This window comes from Notothenia rossii (assembly GCF_949606895.1).
Source record: "Notothenia rossii genome assembly, chromosome: 9".
Lineage (NCBI taxonomy): Eukaryota > Metazoa > Chordata > Actinopteri > Perciformes > Nototheniidae > Notothenia > Notothenia rossii.
In genome coordinates this window covers 76,823,189-76,838,770 of record NC_136907.1, presented here as the reverse complement: position 1 = coordinate 76,838,770, position 15,582 = coordinate 76,823,189, and the positions used below count along the sequence as shown (strand labels likewise).

At 41.0% G+C, this 15,582-nt stretch overlaps 1 protein-coding gene across 1 annotated transcript in view; it reads left to right on the top strand.

The window, feature by feature from the left end:
- LOC307019302 (nuclear receptor coactivator 2-like) overlaps positions 1 to 15,582 on the top strand; it is a 54,668-nt gene that overhangs the window by 2,243 nt on the left and 36,843 nt on the right. Inside the window, 2 exon segments of the mRNA XM_079650092.1 lie at positions 8,361 to 8,471; positions 9,931 to 10,103. Coding sequence (XP_079506218.1) covers positions 8,380 to 8,471; positions 9,931 to 10,103 — 265 coding nt within the window. The 5' untranslated portion in view covers positions 8,361 to 8,379.

The following is a 15,582-nucleotide window of genomic DNA, read 5'->3' as shown; positions in this document are numbered from 1 at the left end:
CACACACACATTCACTCACTCACTCACTCACTCACTCACTCACTCACTCACTCACTCACTCATATCTCATTCACACCAACAGTGTTTCAGGGCCGGTTCGGAGCTGGAGCTTGAAAAGCACCGGGTTTTCCTGTTCACACCGCAGCCGAGCAGCCTCTTAGCTCTGGAAACCTGTTCATTTCGAGCACCAAAAAAAAAAGCACCACATACGTCACGCTTAAGTCGAGGCGGGGGCAGGGGTGGGATCAACTCCTGAACAACAACAAAAAGCCTGCGTTTTATCCAGTTTGTACACAACGATGGAGAAAGTACACAGTACAGTAACAAGCAGCAGTGGTCCACTGAAGAGACCAGCTACCTACTGGGAATCTGGTCTTCCGAAGAGGTACAGAGGAAGCTGGAGCACAATCGGCCATTGCTGTTGTTGTCGGTGTGAGCTGTGAGGGGTTTCCGCGCGGTTTGGCTTTATGAAGCAGGCACGCAAACTGTTACGTCATGACGCAAACGATGACTCAATGACGCAGCACCAGTCGGACTCTGGGCGGTGTGGAAAGAGCCGGAGCTAAACCGAAGAACTGGCTCTGAACCTGAAAAGCTCTAGCAAGGAGCTTGAACCGGAGTTGCGTTGGTGTGAATGAGGTAACACTCACTCACTCAGCGATATCTTTTCTCAGCCACGGCTCCGCGGATTTCCACACACATTCACACAAACACTCACAGCCAGGCTGTGCTCAGGCTGAGTTCCGCGGTGTCGCGCAGACCCCACGCAGCAACCAGGAAACGACACCAGTAAACCAGCTCACACTGTCTGCTCCTCAAGCCTCAAAGGGCAGAGCAGCGAGCCCCGCAACGTCCCTCCAACACGGCACCCACGGTGACACGGTCTGTTTGTCCTTACTGGTTTCATTTCCTGGTTGCTAACAAACGCCATTATAAAACATAAACACTGATGTTCAGCTGTAACGGTGGTGGACTCATCAGAACAGAGTGGGCGAGCTGACCAATCAGAGCACAGTGGGCTCACAGGGAGGGGAGGGGGGCGGGGGGGGTCAGGAGCTCCAACAAGCCGTGTAGGACACAGAGTGAATACACATACTATACAGAGATGCTGTATGAGAAACCAATGTGAGTTTGGAACATTGAACAATGTAAATCTATTCTACTAGACCTCAACAATGGAATTATGATCAGTAGAAATGGCCATGACATGGGACCTTTCAGATCTACATAGTATTTATCTTGTTTGCTTACTAAATACAAACTCATTGATTGTGCAGCCCGAAGGTGTGTTGAGCGGTGACTTTGTTTTGCTCTATCAGATGGAAACACAACCAACAGCATCTGATTAAATCTCTACAATGATGATGCAGGTCTAACCAACATTTTGGATGTTTATTTAGTTGATAAATTCAATGTGAAAAAAGTGAAAATAGTATCAAACATGCCCATAGACTTTCTGTTTGTATACATAATGCATATCGTATCACATTGATCCACATGACGATAAAACAGTGTCTGTTAGCCTGGAATAAAGCCTCTTTTCAACTTGTCAACAAATATGTGTCTTAAACACTATCTTTACATTTCTCTTACACAGTACAGTAGGCAAAAAACACATTTTCAATACTTGAATTGTCCACAATTCAAAGACTTGAAGGCGGCACGTTAACACAATATACCTTTTAATGTCTTAGAGTCCTTTCACATACATTATTAAAATAACAAAATACTAATTCAAGTTACTCAACGAAGACAAACGAACACAGCTCTTTCCAATCACTGTGAAGATCAGTGATTGATTTTTACTGACTGGCTCCAAAGAATAACACTCCAGCACTTCGGCCCAATCCCAAACCGCCCCCTACACACTACCCCTCCGTTTGCGCGTTCGCGCGGAGGGTCCGCCACATTAAGGGCTGTTCCAAACCAACGAGTGTGGAGCGGTGTGGAGGGGGAGTGGGCTATCAAGCCCTCAAACAGCGAGTCTGCAGCGGTGCTGACTTGGGCTGCACGATTTTGGGAAAAAATCGAATTGCGATTTTTCTGACAAATATTGCGATTAGATTTGTGATATTTGTTTTTAAGCGACCCAACGGAAGTTTATTGTAAAATGCGGCCATATCTCCGGCTAGGAAGGTTGTATCAACGTGCTCCCGTCTCTAGCACCCCCGCAGCCCGAGCTACGAGTGAAAGAACTAAACTTAGTTAAAACTAAAGATTCACCCTGTGATAGAAACATGTGGTGGAGCATTACTAACCTGACTCTGATGGTTTCACCAAACCATCTAGCAAAGCTCCATTGGAAGCCATTTGGAAAGGGCGGGCACTTTCAAAAATACTTGACAGGTGATTGGATCAATCTGTCTATCACCTATCATTGGCCACTTCTGATTGGTTAACAATGGCTGGTACATGTGGAGCACAGCACTTCTGATTAGTGTGGATGACTGACACACAAGAAGAACGATTTGATAATCGCATCATTTCAAATCGCGTTTTCGATTTAAAATCGATTAATCGTTCAGCCCTAGTGCTGACTTGAGACCGGTCTCAACGCTGTGTGTGTCCGTCAGGAAACACGCTGTTTACAAATAGTTCCAGCAAACATCCGCTGATAAATTGCGATGTTAAGAACCTCATGATAACCTCATATGTTTTAACTTAGGATCATACCTGTGTTTAGTCCTAACTATGCATTTTATTATAAAGTTGTGTATATTTACAGACTGTTGCAAAAACTAAGAAGCTTATAAAAGTCAGGTTTAAAACTAAAAGAGCTTTAAAAAAAGATTTATTTGAGTTATTAATTTAAACTTTTTGTGTAAGAGATGCTGATTTGAAACCGTTGTTACATACAGTTACGGCATTTCCTGTTTCTGCCAGAGAGAGCCAAGTTTGTCCCAAAGCTTGCTGCGGTATTTACTCCCTCCATGTGACAGGAGGGAGCCTCATGTGTCACTGCACGGAGTTCACTCCGTCACGGAGGGGCAGTGTGTCGGGCGTGGTTTGGAATTGGGCCTTCCTCAGTAAACACAACGAGCACTTTAACAAAGACTGATTCTCCAGTGGCAGAGCTCCACGATCCTCTCTGGTCTCTGCCTGAAGCACTGGAGGAGGGACTGTAGTGTGGGAACAAAGTCAAAGTCAAAAAAAGTCAGTCAACTTCATTGTCAATCTTTCAGTGTGTGTGTGTACCGACAGAGAGATCGAAATACCGTTTCCCACAATCCCGAATACAAAAATACATATTTATATATACAAATATGTATCTCCTATATATACACAATCAACAGACACATGCATATACCCTTGATTTACTTTATTATTTGCCCCTTTTGTTTGTTTGTTTGTTTGTTTGTTTGTTCACCATGTAAAGCGGCCTTGGGTCCCTTGAAAGGCGCGATACAAATGTCATCTATTATTATTATTATTATTATTATTATTATTATTATTATATGCACACATTAAGACAAAGATAAATAAAAGCACAAGAATCAATATTTACAAAATAACTTAAAAACACAGAAAACTATTTGAAGAAACGATAATAATATATAATGTTTTTTACATTGAATATGATTGAAATAGAATTGGAATAAAATACAATATGTGCAGAATAGAAAAACTAAATAATAGTGTGCATTAATGGAATGCACACAGTGACAGTGTGTGCTCATAAAGAAGGGATGGACTGTAGAGAGCTTGTTTTATATCTGTTGGGCTGCATAGAGGACTCTGTGTGCATTATCCCTCCATGACGACGGGTCACATCCACGGTGGCTTACTGAGGAATATATGTATATGATGCACTGCTCAATCAAACAGATGTGTACTTGTTGCTGTTGAATTGTGAAGTCATGGCTATCATGTTGAGCACGTTTCTCTCTGCACAAAGGTTTTGAAAGATACTGTAATGTTGCTGTAAGTAAAGGGTGATGATACATGTCCCTTTGCAAAACCCCCTCCTTTTTAGACCCTTCCCACCGTCACATCCACTGACGGATATACAGTTGCAAGAAAAAGTACGTGAACCCTTTGGAATGACCTGGATTTCTGCATAAGTTGGTCATAAAATGTGTTCTGGTCTGCACGTTTGAAGTTTGCAAAAGAGCACCTGGATGTTCCACAATATTCTGTGGACAGATGAAACCAAAGTTGAGTTGTTTGGAAGGAACAAAAGGCACAGCACACCAACATCAAAACCTCATCCCAACTGTGAAGTATGGTGGAGGGAGCCTCATGGTTTGGGGCTGCTTTGCTGCCTCAGGGCCTGGACAGACTGCCATCATCCACAGAAAAATGAATTCTCAAGTTGATCAAGACATTTAGCTGGAGAACTTAAGACCATCTGTCCACCAATTGAAGCTCAACAGAAGATGGGTGATGCAACAGGACAACGACCCAAAGCACAGAAGTCAATCACCAACAGAATGGCTTCAACAGAAGGAAATAGGCCTTCTGGAGTGGACCAATCAGAGTCCTGACTTCAACCCAATTGAGATGCTGTGGCATGACCTCAAGAGAGCGATCCACACCAGACATCCCAAGAATATTGCTGAACTGAAACACTTTTGTAAAGAGGAATGGTCCAAAAGTCCTCCTGACCGTTGTGCAGGTCTGATATGCAACTATAGGAAACGTTTGGTTGAGGTTATTGCTGCCAAAGGAGGGTCAACCCGTTATTCAATCCAAGGGTTCACATACTGTTTCCACCCTGCACTGTGAATGTTTACATGGTGTGTTCAATACAAACATAAAAACATATCATTGTTTGTGTGGTTTTAGCTTAAGCAGACTGTGTTTGTCTATTGTTGTGACGTAGATGAAGATCAGAACACATTTTATGACCAATTTATGCAGAAATCCAGGAAGTTCCAAAGGGTTCACATACTTTTACTTGCAACTGTATACGTATCTGATGTTATTGCAATCAAACAGATGTGTACTTGTTGCTGTTGCACGTCATGGCAGCTCTAGTGGTTGATATGGTTGATAGTGGCTATCAATCGTTGCAAGTGTCCCTTCTGCACAACGGTTTTTAAAGATACCAAGATGACCAAGACTCGACAGACATTGCCATCACAACTAAATGGTGTGATAGTGTTGCTGGAAGTAACTGGTGACGTGAATGTTCATAAAAAGGTTTGCAAAAAACCGTCCTTTTTCGATCCTTTATGACCTAAATGTCCATTTTGTTCTTCTTATCTTGCCTCCATCCCGCCTCTCCTCGTGTAATTAGGCCATATCCTCCTCCTCCTTCAGGCGTTATTATTCAGAGCAACAGATGCCTCTCATCCCACTTTCTTCTGTCGCCCCCCCATCCACACCCTTATCACTTATCGACTTCACGTACGTTTGCACCCATCGTTTTCCTATCCTCTGTTCTGCTTTATTTTCTCCTTTCCCTCTCCATTATTCTCCTTTTCTTCCCCTCTCTTTCATGTCCTTTCTCTCCTCTCTCCCTCCCTGTTGTTTCCCCTCTCCATTATCCCTCTTTCCTGCCTTCATCTGCTCAGTGTCAGCTGTTATGTAACAGTCAGGTGACGTGTTGGCCAGGGAAAGCTTTAAAGGCCTAGCGCCCTGCTAACACTGAGCTTCATTAGTGTGTGTGTGATTGTGTGAGAATGTCATTTACCTTTTTTTTTCAAAACCTATATTTAATAACAAGTTTAGTTGTAATAAGTAGACCCTCCAGAAAAACGCGGGCAAAAATCCTTGATTATGCGATTAAACATGCAGGGTTTTTATGTGATTTTATGCGGTGAAGTTGCGAAATATGCGGAAAGTTGCTAAATATGCGGGGGAAAGAATAACAATTTTTTTAAATATTGGGCTGTCTTATTTATTCTCTCTCACACACCACCTGCCCCTAACGTTAAACCCCTTTACTATTCAATTAAACACATTCAATGTTTATTTATTTTAAAAGCAATTGGGCTATTTTAATCACACACACACACACACACACACACACACACACACACACACACACACACACACACACACACACACCCCACCCCCCCCACACACACACACACACACACACTTCTCCGCCTCATTCTGTTTTCATTTACTCGTTCGTTATCTGACCAGCTTCAATCTCGTAGGCTACTCACTTCGTTTCTTGTAGCCCTCGAAAGGGTTTTGGAGGTTGATCCCTCGCTGAACGGGAGTTGAAAGGCTTTCTTGTACGCAGCAGCAGAAAGCATTTTCGAATGTTTGAATGAATCAAAGTGGGTCTCCACCATCGATTTTCTCTTATGCTGCAACACACAGGTGCAGAATAGTTTCCCCCCACTTTTTGCCCGGTCTTTAGTAGAAATGTTCGTCGGTAAATGAGCTCTATACAGTGTTGTTTACATTCTGTGATGCGCGAGCTGATGACGTCACGTCAAGACGAGTTAACTTTTTTTTCTTCTCAACTTTGTGTGAAAAAATGCGGGGATTATGCGGCCTTTTGATAAATATGCGGCCTTTTAAAAAATCTGCGCCATTTTGCTGATTATGCGGTAAATTAATCGCGTTTTTCTGGAGGGTCTAAAAAATAATATTGTTTTTCTCATATCAGAGATAAGATTAGTGTGTGTTTGTCTACAAAAGTGAGGATTTGTCTTAAATGTGTAATTTTTTAAGAGATAAGAAAGTCTGTTTGCTCTCTTTATTTCCTCAACCTTTATTTAGTGTCAAACTAAGTTGAGGAAAGCATCAAGTTAAAGTCATATGAGAAGAAAAATCGTCGATTTAAAATCAGCACGATTTGAGTAAATACTTTGAGTAGAGTCTACGAGAATAGTATTGAGTGCAAATATCTGCTTGTGTTGATTTCAGTCTAGTTTGAATACTTAACATCATTGAATTTACATTTTGTTTTTACATTTGTATCCAAGAAGATGTGGAAATGGATGAGTCAGTGCAACACCATCATACAAAAATGGCATAACAATCATCTTAAAGAGTTCAAAACAATGCATTTAATTCACAATCCACCATCGATTGGGAACAACTCCACAATAGAGCGAAGTCATGCGTATATACACTTTAAAGTTCACCAGATAATGGCAAAAAACTATGGCTAACATGGTTTCTTGTTGTCGTAAAAGCTAAGAACGAGACGCTGAAAGTGATCAAATGAAACGACAGGGCCAAAAAGACGAGTTTATCACCAGCGTTTGGACGAAGGTCGAACAGCATGACCATATGGTGTAGCTTCTCCCTCCCAATGTTCCTCTTCCATTCCTAAATAACACTTTTAGAATAACACAATATAATATATACACATTATTCCTTCTCTTCTTAATTGGCACGCATGTTCATGTGAATGCTTTCATGAATTAGCCTTTTTAGTGCAGTCATTATTGACACCTCCTGTATTCCCACTGGTCCTCCCACACGCCATTATAATGCTGCTTTGTTGCCATGAGTCATGGTTTGGATGAGGCCTCTTCACTCACGTTGTGTACATTTGCAGCACATTAATTATAGTCTGTTAATAAAGCGGAGAGAAGGGTGTCAGGGGTGAGCTTTTTAATTTCCAAAATGCTCAGATGCACTCGTTCCGCGTGGAATTAATGCATCCCATAATGGCGTAGGCTTTCCTGTTTTGCACCTCAAAGAAGAGGCCGATTCAGACGCTTTGTATGTTCAACAAAAGATACTTAGTGTATCTTTGACATCGTGGAAATTAAGCGTAAATTAGCTTATAAATAACCAAGTATTGTGGAAGTAATTCTGCCTTTTACTGTTACTGCTACTGTCTTTGTAGAACTGTTTAAATGTCTAAAAAGCGTCTATTTTTTTAATAACTTTACAGGTCGTTGTTTCAACTTAGGCAACTATTAATTTCCTTACTTACAGCATTAGTCATTTAAATGATGAATTCCTTACACTTGCATATATTTTGTATCTTTCTAAGTAAATGTGGTTTAGTATAGATACGTTTTGGCTTGACCTCAAATTATAGCAAGTTTTGTAGGACCTTATATTTGTCCCTGAAATAATATAATTGGCATTTTAAGACCATAATGTATCACTGATATAATGATCAGATCAAATGTATATGTATACAAGTTTTAAAAGAGCAATAAACTACAAATACTTAAGAATATTCAGACATCAGAACAGAAATGTAATTTATTGAAATACTTTTAAAAAATGAATAAAATGTAAACAAAATGAAACCATGCAACCAAAAAAATAAATAAAATTGTCTCAGTTAACAACATTGCAGGTCCCTGAGTCTGATAATGGCAGGGAAATCATTCTGTAAACAAACACACATGTAAACACAATGGGTGATTATGGATGTCTGCTATTGTATCAGGTGTTGTTCTGACTGTCTTCCTCTCCTTGTGTGTCTCCAGGTGCTGATATTGTCTGAAGATGAGTAGTGGGGGGGGAAACACCCCGGAGCCCTCCTCAGGGGGCGAGACTCTGAAGAGGAAGGACTGTCCGTCAGACCTGGTGGGGCCCAGGTGAGAAACTAAAACACCACCCAAACATCCACACATGGCTTATTGCATTTCAATCAGGACATTTTTGATGCAACGATAAATATTTAATACCGGGAATACACAGATGAATGTAATAGTGTTTGGCGATTAGACCCCGTTGTGCTGGAATATCAGCACAACAGACCCCCCCCCCCCCGGGGTCTCTAGACACTGGTAGTGGAGGCATGAAGGGATTGATGGAGGTCGGTCTGAAGAGTAGTGGTTTAAGCTTGACCCTGGGTTTGGAAGAAAGGAAAGTGGAAGGGGTGAGCTTCATTAGAATGAGTCCTAAACCAGGAAGTGAGTCAGCATTTTACACCGTTTGGGCATCCTTCTATCGAAGTCAACGGCTTTTTTAAACGTATTTTTGGTTAAATATCTGAAATAAGGTCTGTGGTTGAGTTCTACCAAATAAAAAAATACATTAGTAAATACTCCATTGGTGAATAAAGACGTTTTTACTCCTATTCAAAAAAAATGGCGGTTGCCACCAAGCGTCTAAATGAGACGACTAAACGTCCTAACGCTGAACATTAGCCGCCTTTAGCTTAGCGGTGGTGGTGACGTGAAGTCATGTGACCAGGACGATACAATATGACATATTGAGCTTTATCTATCATTTACAGTATGACACTTGTTTAGAAAAGTTAAATAAATAAGAAGATCCTTCTGTAATGGAAAGTAAAAAGAAGCAGAGAGAGAAAGGTTGGAGGAAATTATTCTATGCCCTCGCAGCTCGGTGGAGAAAAATGCAGAGTCAGCATTTTTTAGGACGAGACTTAAAAAAATACAACCAGAAGTCGTTGAATGAGGAAGTATGAAAGTTGTAGAGACCGAGGCTTTAATGAGGACTTGGGGAGGTTGTAGCTCAGGCTTTTTGAGGACGTTGACTTTAGGAAGTTAGAGTCAGGACGAAAAAAAAATTGAAGCAAAGTGGGGAGTTCAGAAAATATAAGAAAGCGTTTGGGATGTCCACAGATGTATTCAACATCAGGAAAACGTAATTTGTGTCACAACGAGGAAGACATCAATGGCAAAAAATATATGATATCAACAAAAGATAATCATATAAAAGTGATATCATACATACAAATATTCTACTTTAACTTATTTGATTATAGTTTTAACTCCCTGTTGACATGCTGTTGGGACAAAACGGTCTCAGTATATTTAATTTAATCTAAAAAATGTGTCTCGTAAACATAGAAATGTTAGGGCCAAATAATATCATACCTTTAGCTAATGCTGGAAAATCCAACTCAATAAAAAAAGGGACATTTCAAGCTTGTGCATGGCAGAAAAGAGGCTGGAGTTCCCTCATTTAACGACGGTGATCGACCAAGATAATCATCCTCCTTTTCTTCCTGTGTACGTTAATGTTTGGTGTTAATGTACGTTATGTTTAGCCGTTAATGTTGGCGATGTCTTTGTGTCCCTGCAGCCCTAAGAGGAGCACAGAGAAGAGGAACCGGGAGCAGGAGAACAAGTACATCGAGGAGCTGGCCGAGCTGATCTTCGCCAACATCAATGACATGGACGACTTCAACGTGAAGCCGGACAAATGTGCCATCCTCAAAGAGACGGTGAAGCAGATCCGGCAGATCAAGGAGCAAGGTGAGGAAAAACACTCCTTCACACTCCACACTGTGTCCTCCTGATAATGCTAGACAGACCTTTCAGAGTCCTTTGCTCTACTAAACTGAGAGAATATAGGGAATGAGAAGTGCTTATCGTTCTGGGACAGTGCAGCCATATTTGGAGGAAAGCATCTATAGAGTGATGAGGTCTTGCATCGCACCCTCGACTAAAAGCAATGGGATTTTTCCATTTTGCAAAAGATTAACTCTGTGGCAAACACACATTTATGATACTTGCACATATTGTAGCAGGATAAAAGCAACTGCCAGAAGTAACAAAGCTAATGTTGGGCTATAAAGGAACTACAGCATGGTCACATGACTTCACCACCGCTAAGCTAAAGGAGGCTAATGTTGGGCTATAAAGGAACTACAGCACGGTCACATGACTTCACCACCGCTAAGCTAAAGGAGGCTAATGTTGGGCTATAAAGGAACTACAGCACGGTCACATGACTTCACCACCGCTAAGCTAAAGGCGGCTAATGTTGGGCTATAGAGGAACTATAGCCCGGTCACATGACTTCACGTCACCACCGCTAAGCTAAAGGTGGCTAATGTTGGGCTATAGAGGAACTACAGCACGGTCACATGACTTCACGTCACCACCGCTAAGCTAAAGGAGGCTAATGTTGGGTTATAAAGGAACTACAGCACGGTCACATGACTTCACGTCACCACCGCTAAGCTAAAGGCGGCTAATGTTGGGCTATAAAGGAACTACAGCACGGTCACATGACTTCACGTCACCACCGCTAAGCTAAAGGTGGCTAATGTTGGGCTATAAAGGAACTACAGCACGGTCACATGACTTCACGTCACCACCGCTAAGCTAAAGGAGGCTAATGTTGGGCTATAGAGGAACTACAGCACGGTCACATGACTTCACGTCACCACCGCTAAGCTAAAGGAGGCTAATGTTGGGTTATAAAGGAACTACAGCACGGTCACATGACTTCACGTCACCACCGCTAAGCTAAAGGCGGCTAATGTTGGGCTATAAAGGAACTACAGCACGGTCACATGACTTCACGTCACCACCGCTAAGCTAAAGGTGGCTAATGTTGGGCTATAAAGGAACTACAGCACGGTCACATGACTTCATGTCACCACCGCTAAGCTAAAGGAGGCTAATGTTGGGCTATAGAGGAACTACAGCACGGTCACATGACTTCACGTCACCACCGCTAAGCTAAAGGAGGCTAATGTTGGGCTATAAAGGAACTACAGTACGGTCACATGACTTCACGTCATCACCGCTAAGCTAAAGGTGGCTAATGTTGGGTTATAAAGGAACTACAGCACGGTCACATGACTTCACGTCACCACCGCTAAGCTAAAGGTGGCTAATGTTGGGCTATAAAGGAACTACAGCACGGTCACATGACTTCACGTCACCACCGCTAAGCTAAAGGAGGCTAATGTTGGCCGTGATAATGTTTAGTCGTCACATTCTTTTTAAAGAAACGTTCATATTTTGACAGATCGCTGTAATGATTAGTCAACAGGTGTATTTGTTAGTATATTTTCAAAGATGGCCGACTTGATGTGGATGTCGTCACATTCCCATTTGCTATATGGCTGTTTTTCAAGAAGCAGTCCGCTATGAATCTATTTTACAGAGCGGATAAAAGTTAAAAAGTTCAACTTCTAAGGAAAGTAACATCTACGTAACATGTTTTTTGTTTTTTTTCTCTATTCTCACACTATTTCATGATGAAAGAAAGTGTCTATTCATGTTCTCACAACCACAAACATGGAATTACCTGAGGAGAGAGTGTGGTTTCTATAATGTATTTATGAAGCTAAATGCGGCAATCCCATCAACTGAGATGATGAGATGATATGGGAACAACTTTTCTGGGCTGTTCACACGTTATTTTTGAGGATGCGTGTGAACACAGCCTGATTTTACAGTGTGAAACAAATCAAAAAATGCAAATGTGATGTCAGTCTCTCCCTGTCCTTCACTTTTCTTATCCTTTCTTTTACTCCCACAGACTTTTTCCATTGCTTTCATTTTCTACACTTTCCTTCTGTTTTCCTTTCCTCACCTCTCCTCCATTTATGTCCTTTTTCCTCCTTCTCTTTTCTCCTTTGTCCTTCCTCAAACAAATCCTTAACTTTCCTGCCCACTCCTTTCCTTTCCTCCTTCTCCCCTTGACTCCTATTACCCTCTTACCTTTTTCCTATTCATCTAAGATCCTTCCTTACACACACTAGTCCTTTCCTTTCCTCTTATCATTCAGTATTTTTCTTTCTTCATATCAACATCCATCCTTTTCTCTAGTTTCCTTCAACATCCTTTGTCTTTCACATTCTCCTACTTTTATTATCCCACTTTCACCCTCCTACAATCCATCACATTCTCTTCTGTCTCTTTCTTCTTCTCTCTTCATCCTTTCCTCTCTGCATTTTCTTATTACCTTTTTCTTATCCATCTTAAATCCTTCCTTGACCACTTACTTATTTCCTCTCCTTTTAACTAACTTGTTCAACTCTCTTCTCCCCTCTTCCTCCTTCCTTAGTCTTCATCAACATCACTCATTTCCTTTCTTTCCTTTCCCTCACTTCTTTATCCTTCTTTTCTCCTTGTTCCTGTGGTCAGCCGGTTGGTGTCCATGTGTTTGTGCCTGAAAACAACAGCTGAACAAGCACACACACACACACACACACACACACACACACACACACACACACACACACACACACACACACACACACACACACACACACACACACACACACACACACACACACACACACACACACACACACACACACACACACACACACACACACACACACACACACACACACACACACACACACACACACACACACACACACACACACACACACACACACACACACACGTACACACACTCATAGAGAACAAGTCGCACAGCTGTCCGCTCGACTTCAGAAAGCCAATAATTGCCTAGCAGCCTTAGTATTTAACAAATGAAGTTCTGTATTGTCAAATGTCATAAGAAGGAAACACAACATGTGCAGTACATACAACATACAGAGAAATGTATAAATGTTCAAATCTAGGGTCATATTTCTGATTTGAGATGAGTGTGGGTTTTTGCCTCCATTTCTGCCAACTCAACGGCTGTTCCCATGCTTACAAATGTGTGTGTGTGTGTGTGTGTGTGTGTGTGTGTGTGTGTGTGTGTGTGTGTGTGTGTGTGTGTGTGTGTGTGTGTGTGTGTGTGTGTGTGTGTGTGTGTGTGTGTGTGTGTGTGTGTGTGTGTGTGTGTGTGTGTGTGTGTGTGTGTGTGTGTGTGTGTGTGTGTGTGTGTGTGTGTGTGTGTGTGTGTGTGTGTGTGTGTGTGTGTGTGTGTGTGTGTGTGTGTGTGTGTGTGTGTGTGTGCGCGCGCTAAGCTTTGAAAGTAAAGGAACAAAATAAAGCAGCATATCTTTCAGGGTTACACAACAGCAGTAAAGGTTGACTGTTCTTCTTTCAACCCAACTTGTTGTGAAATTGTTGCAGCTGTGAACATATTTTACAGCGGCCTTATTGTGAGGCCAAAAGAGGGTCAACAAGGGGTGGAAGAAGCACTCATGTCTTTGAATGAAGTAAAAGTATTAATACCACAGTGTAGAAATACTCAGTTACAAGTAAAAATACCACTTCATATACTTGTCAATCGGATTAATATATGTATTATATTGCTTGTATAATTAGTAATGCATTGATGTGAACGTCATTTATATTTTGCATTAAAGGGGACCTATCATGCAAAATGCACTTTTGATGTCTTGATAAATATGTGTCCCCCGTGCGTCGGGGAACTCACGCAGCGTCAGCAAATACAACCCTTTCTCTTTTCCTCCGTACCCACATCTTTTAAAAACGGGCGGATACAGATTTGCTGCCGATATGACGTCATTTTGGATTGTGGACCCACAGAGAGTTGCTATCAGAAACAATGCCTGAAGTGTTTTGGACGTAATCTCGTCTTTGTTTACATTAGCCTCGCTAACACTCAGAGCTAACCTGTACTGGAGAGCACATGTGTTTTAAAAAGCAGGAAATACAAAAAGGAACTCACCTTGTGATAAACACTCAAGAGAAAAAGCATTTGAGCTCCATACTGTTTCAGAAATAATCCTTGATGGGGTTTAGAACAGGATGGTGTTTTATCACAGAAGAATTTAACTTTATCTCCGGTAGAATTCTGATCAGCATTTTTGTTATGCTAAGGACCCAGAATCAGCACTTTAGTAACAGGGCTGGAACAGAGGGGTATGAGGGATGTCTAAAATGCATGATCTGTTTGTATTTTGAGCAAAACACATCATAGACATGTTTTTATTTATTTGTATATATCTGAGACTCATAATATATGCCTAAAAATAGCATGATAGGTGCACTTTAAGTTAAAGTACTTCAAAATTGTACTTAAGTAAAACTTTCTTCCAACACTGGTAAAATATGTGTGACCTTATACCTCCTTTGTTTCAATGGGCTCGAAATAGTGTGATATTTATTGATTAAAAAAAAGAAATAGCTTGTCTCCCCTAGAGAATTCACGAGCTAAATATGAATATAATTGTAATTGTTTGTTATATTATCTCTTCCTACTATGTAGAAGTGATTCTCAAATGGGGGTACGCGGACCCCTGGGGGTACGTTGGGGTACTGCAGGGGGTACGTGAGATTTATATTAAAAAAAAAGGTTAATTAAAAAAATACCATGCATGATTAAAAAAATAATCTTAGTACAATAAGTTAAATAGAAAACACAATTGTATATAAAACCACCAAGGGAGTCCTACTATAAACATGTCAAATGTGTGTATTGTATTTTATAGTTTTTCACAATAACATATTACTTAAATTGAAAAGCTCCTTGGAAAAATCGGTTTTATAAAATTGTTTTTTTTCATGCATGAAGATGAACATATCCTTAGTTTGTTGTAAAGCATACCATGAAGGAGTTAATACATCACACACTGAGGGAACATCACTATATTCTATTTATGTATAGAGGCTTTTTCGATCAAAAACGTTCGGGGTCAGTCAGGGGGTACTTGGCTGAGAAAATGGTTCAAAGGGGGTACATTACTGAAAAAAGTTTGAGAAGCACTGATGTAGAGTAATGAGTAACACAATGTATCAAATGCATTGGGTGAAATAAGTAATAATACATTTGATTTATGAAGGCACCTTTCGAGGCTCTCGCACAAGGTACACAAAACAAAATGGCACAAAAACAAGACAATATAATCAATAAAAACAGAGGACGTGTCATGTGATCGGGGCGGATATGCTCGTGTGAAGAGGTGTGTTTTCAGTATTCTCAGGGAAGCCTTGTACTTCCCTCTGAGATGTAGTACAAACTACTTAAGTTACCTCAAAATTGTACTTAAGTAAAACGTTCTTCCAACACTGGTGTAGAATATGACGTGTGACCTTTTCCCTCCTTTGTTTCAATGGGATGGAA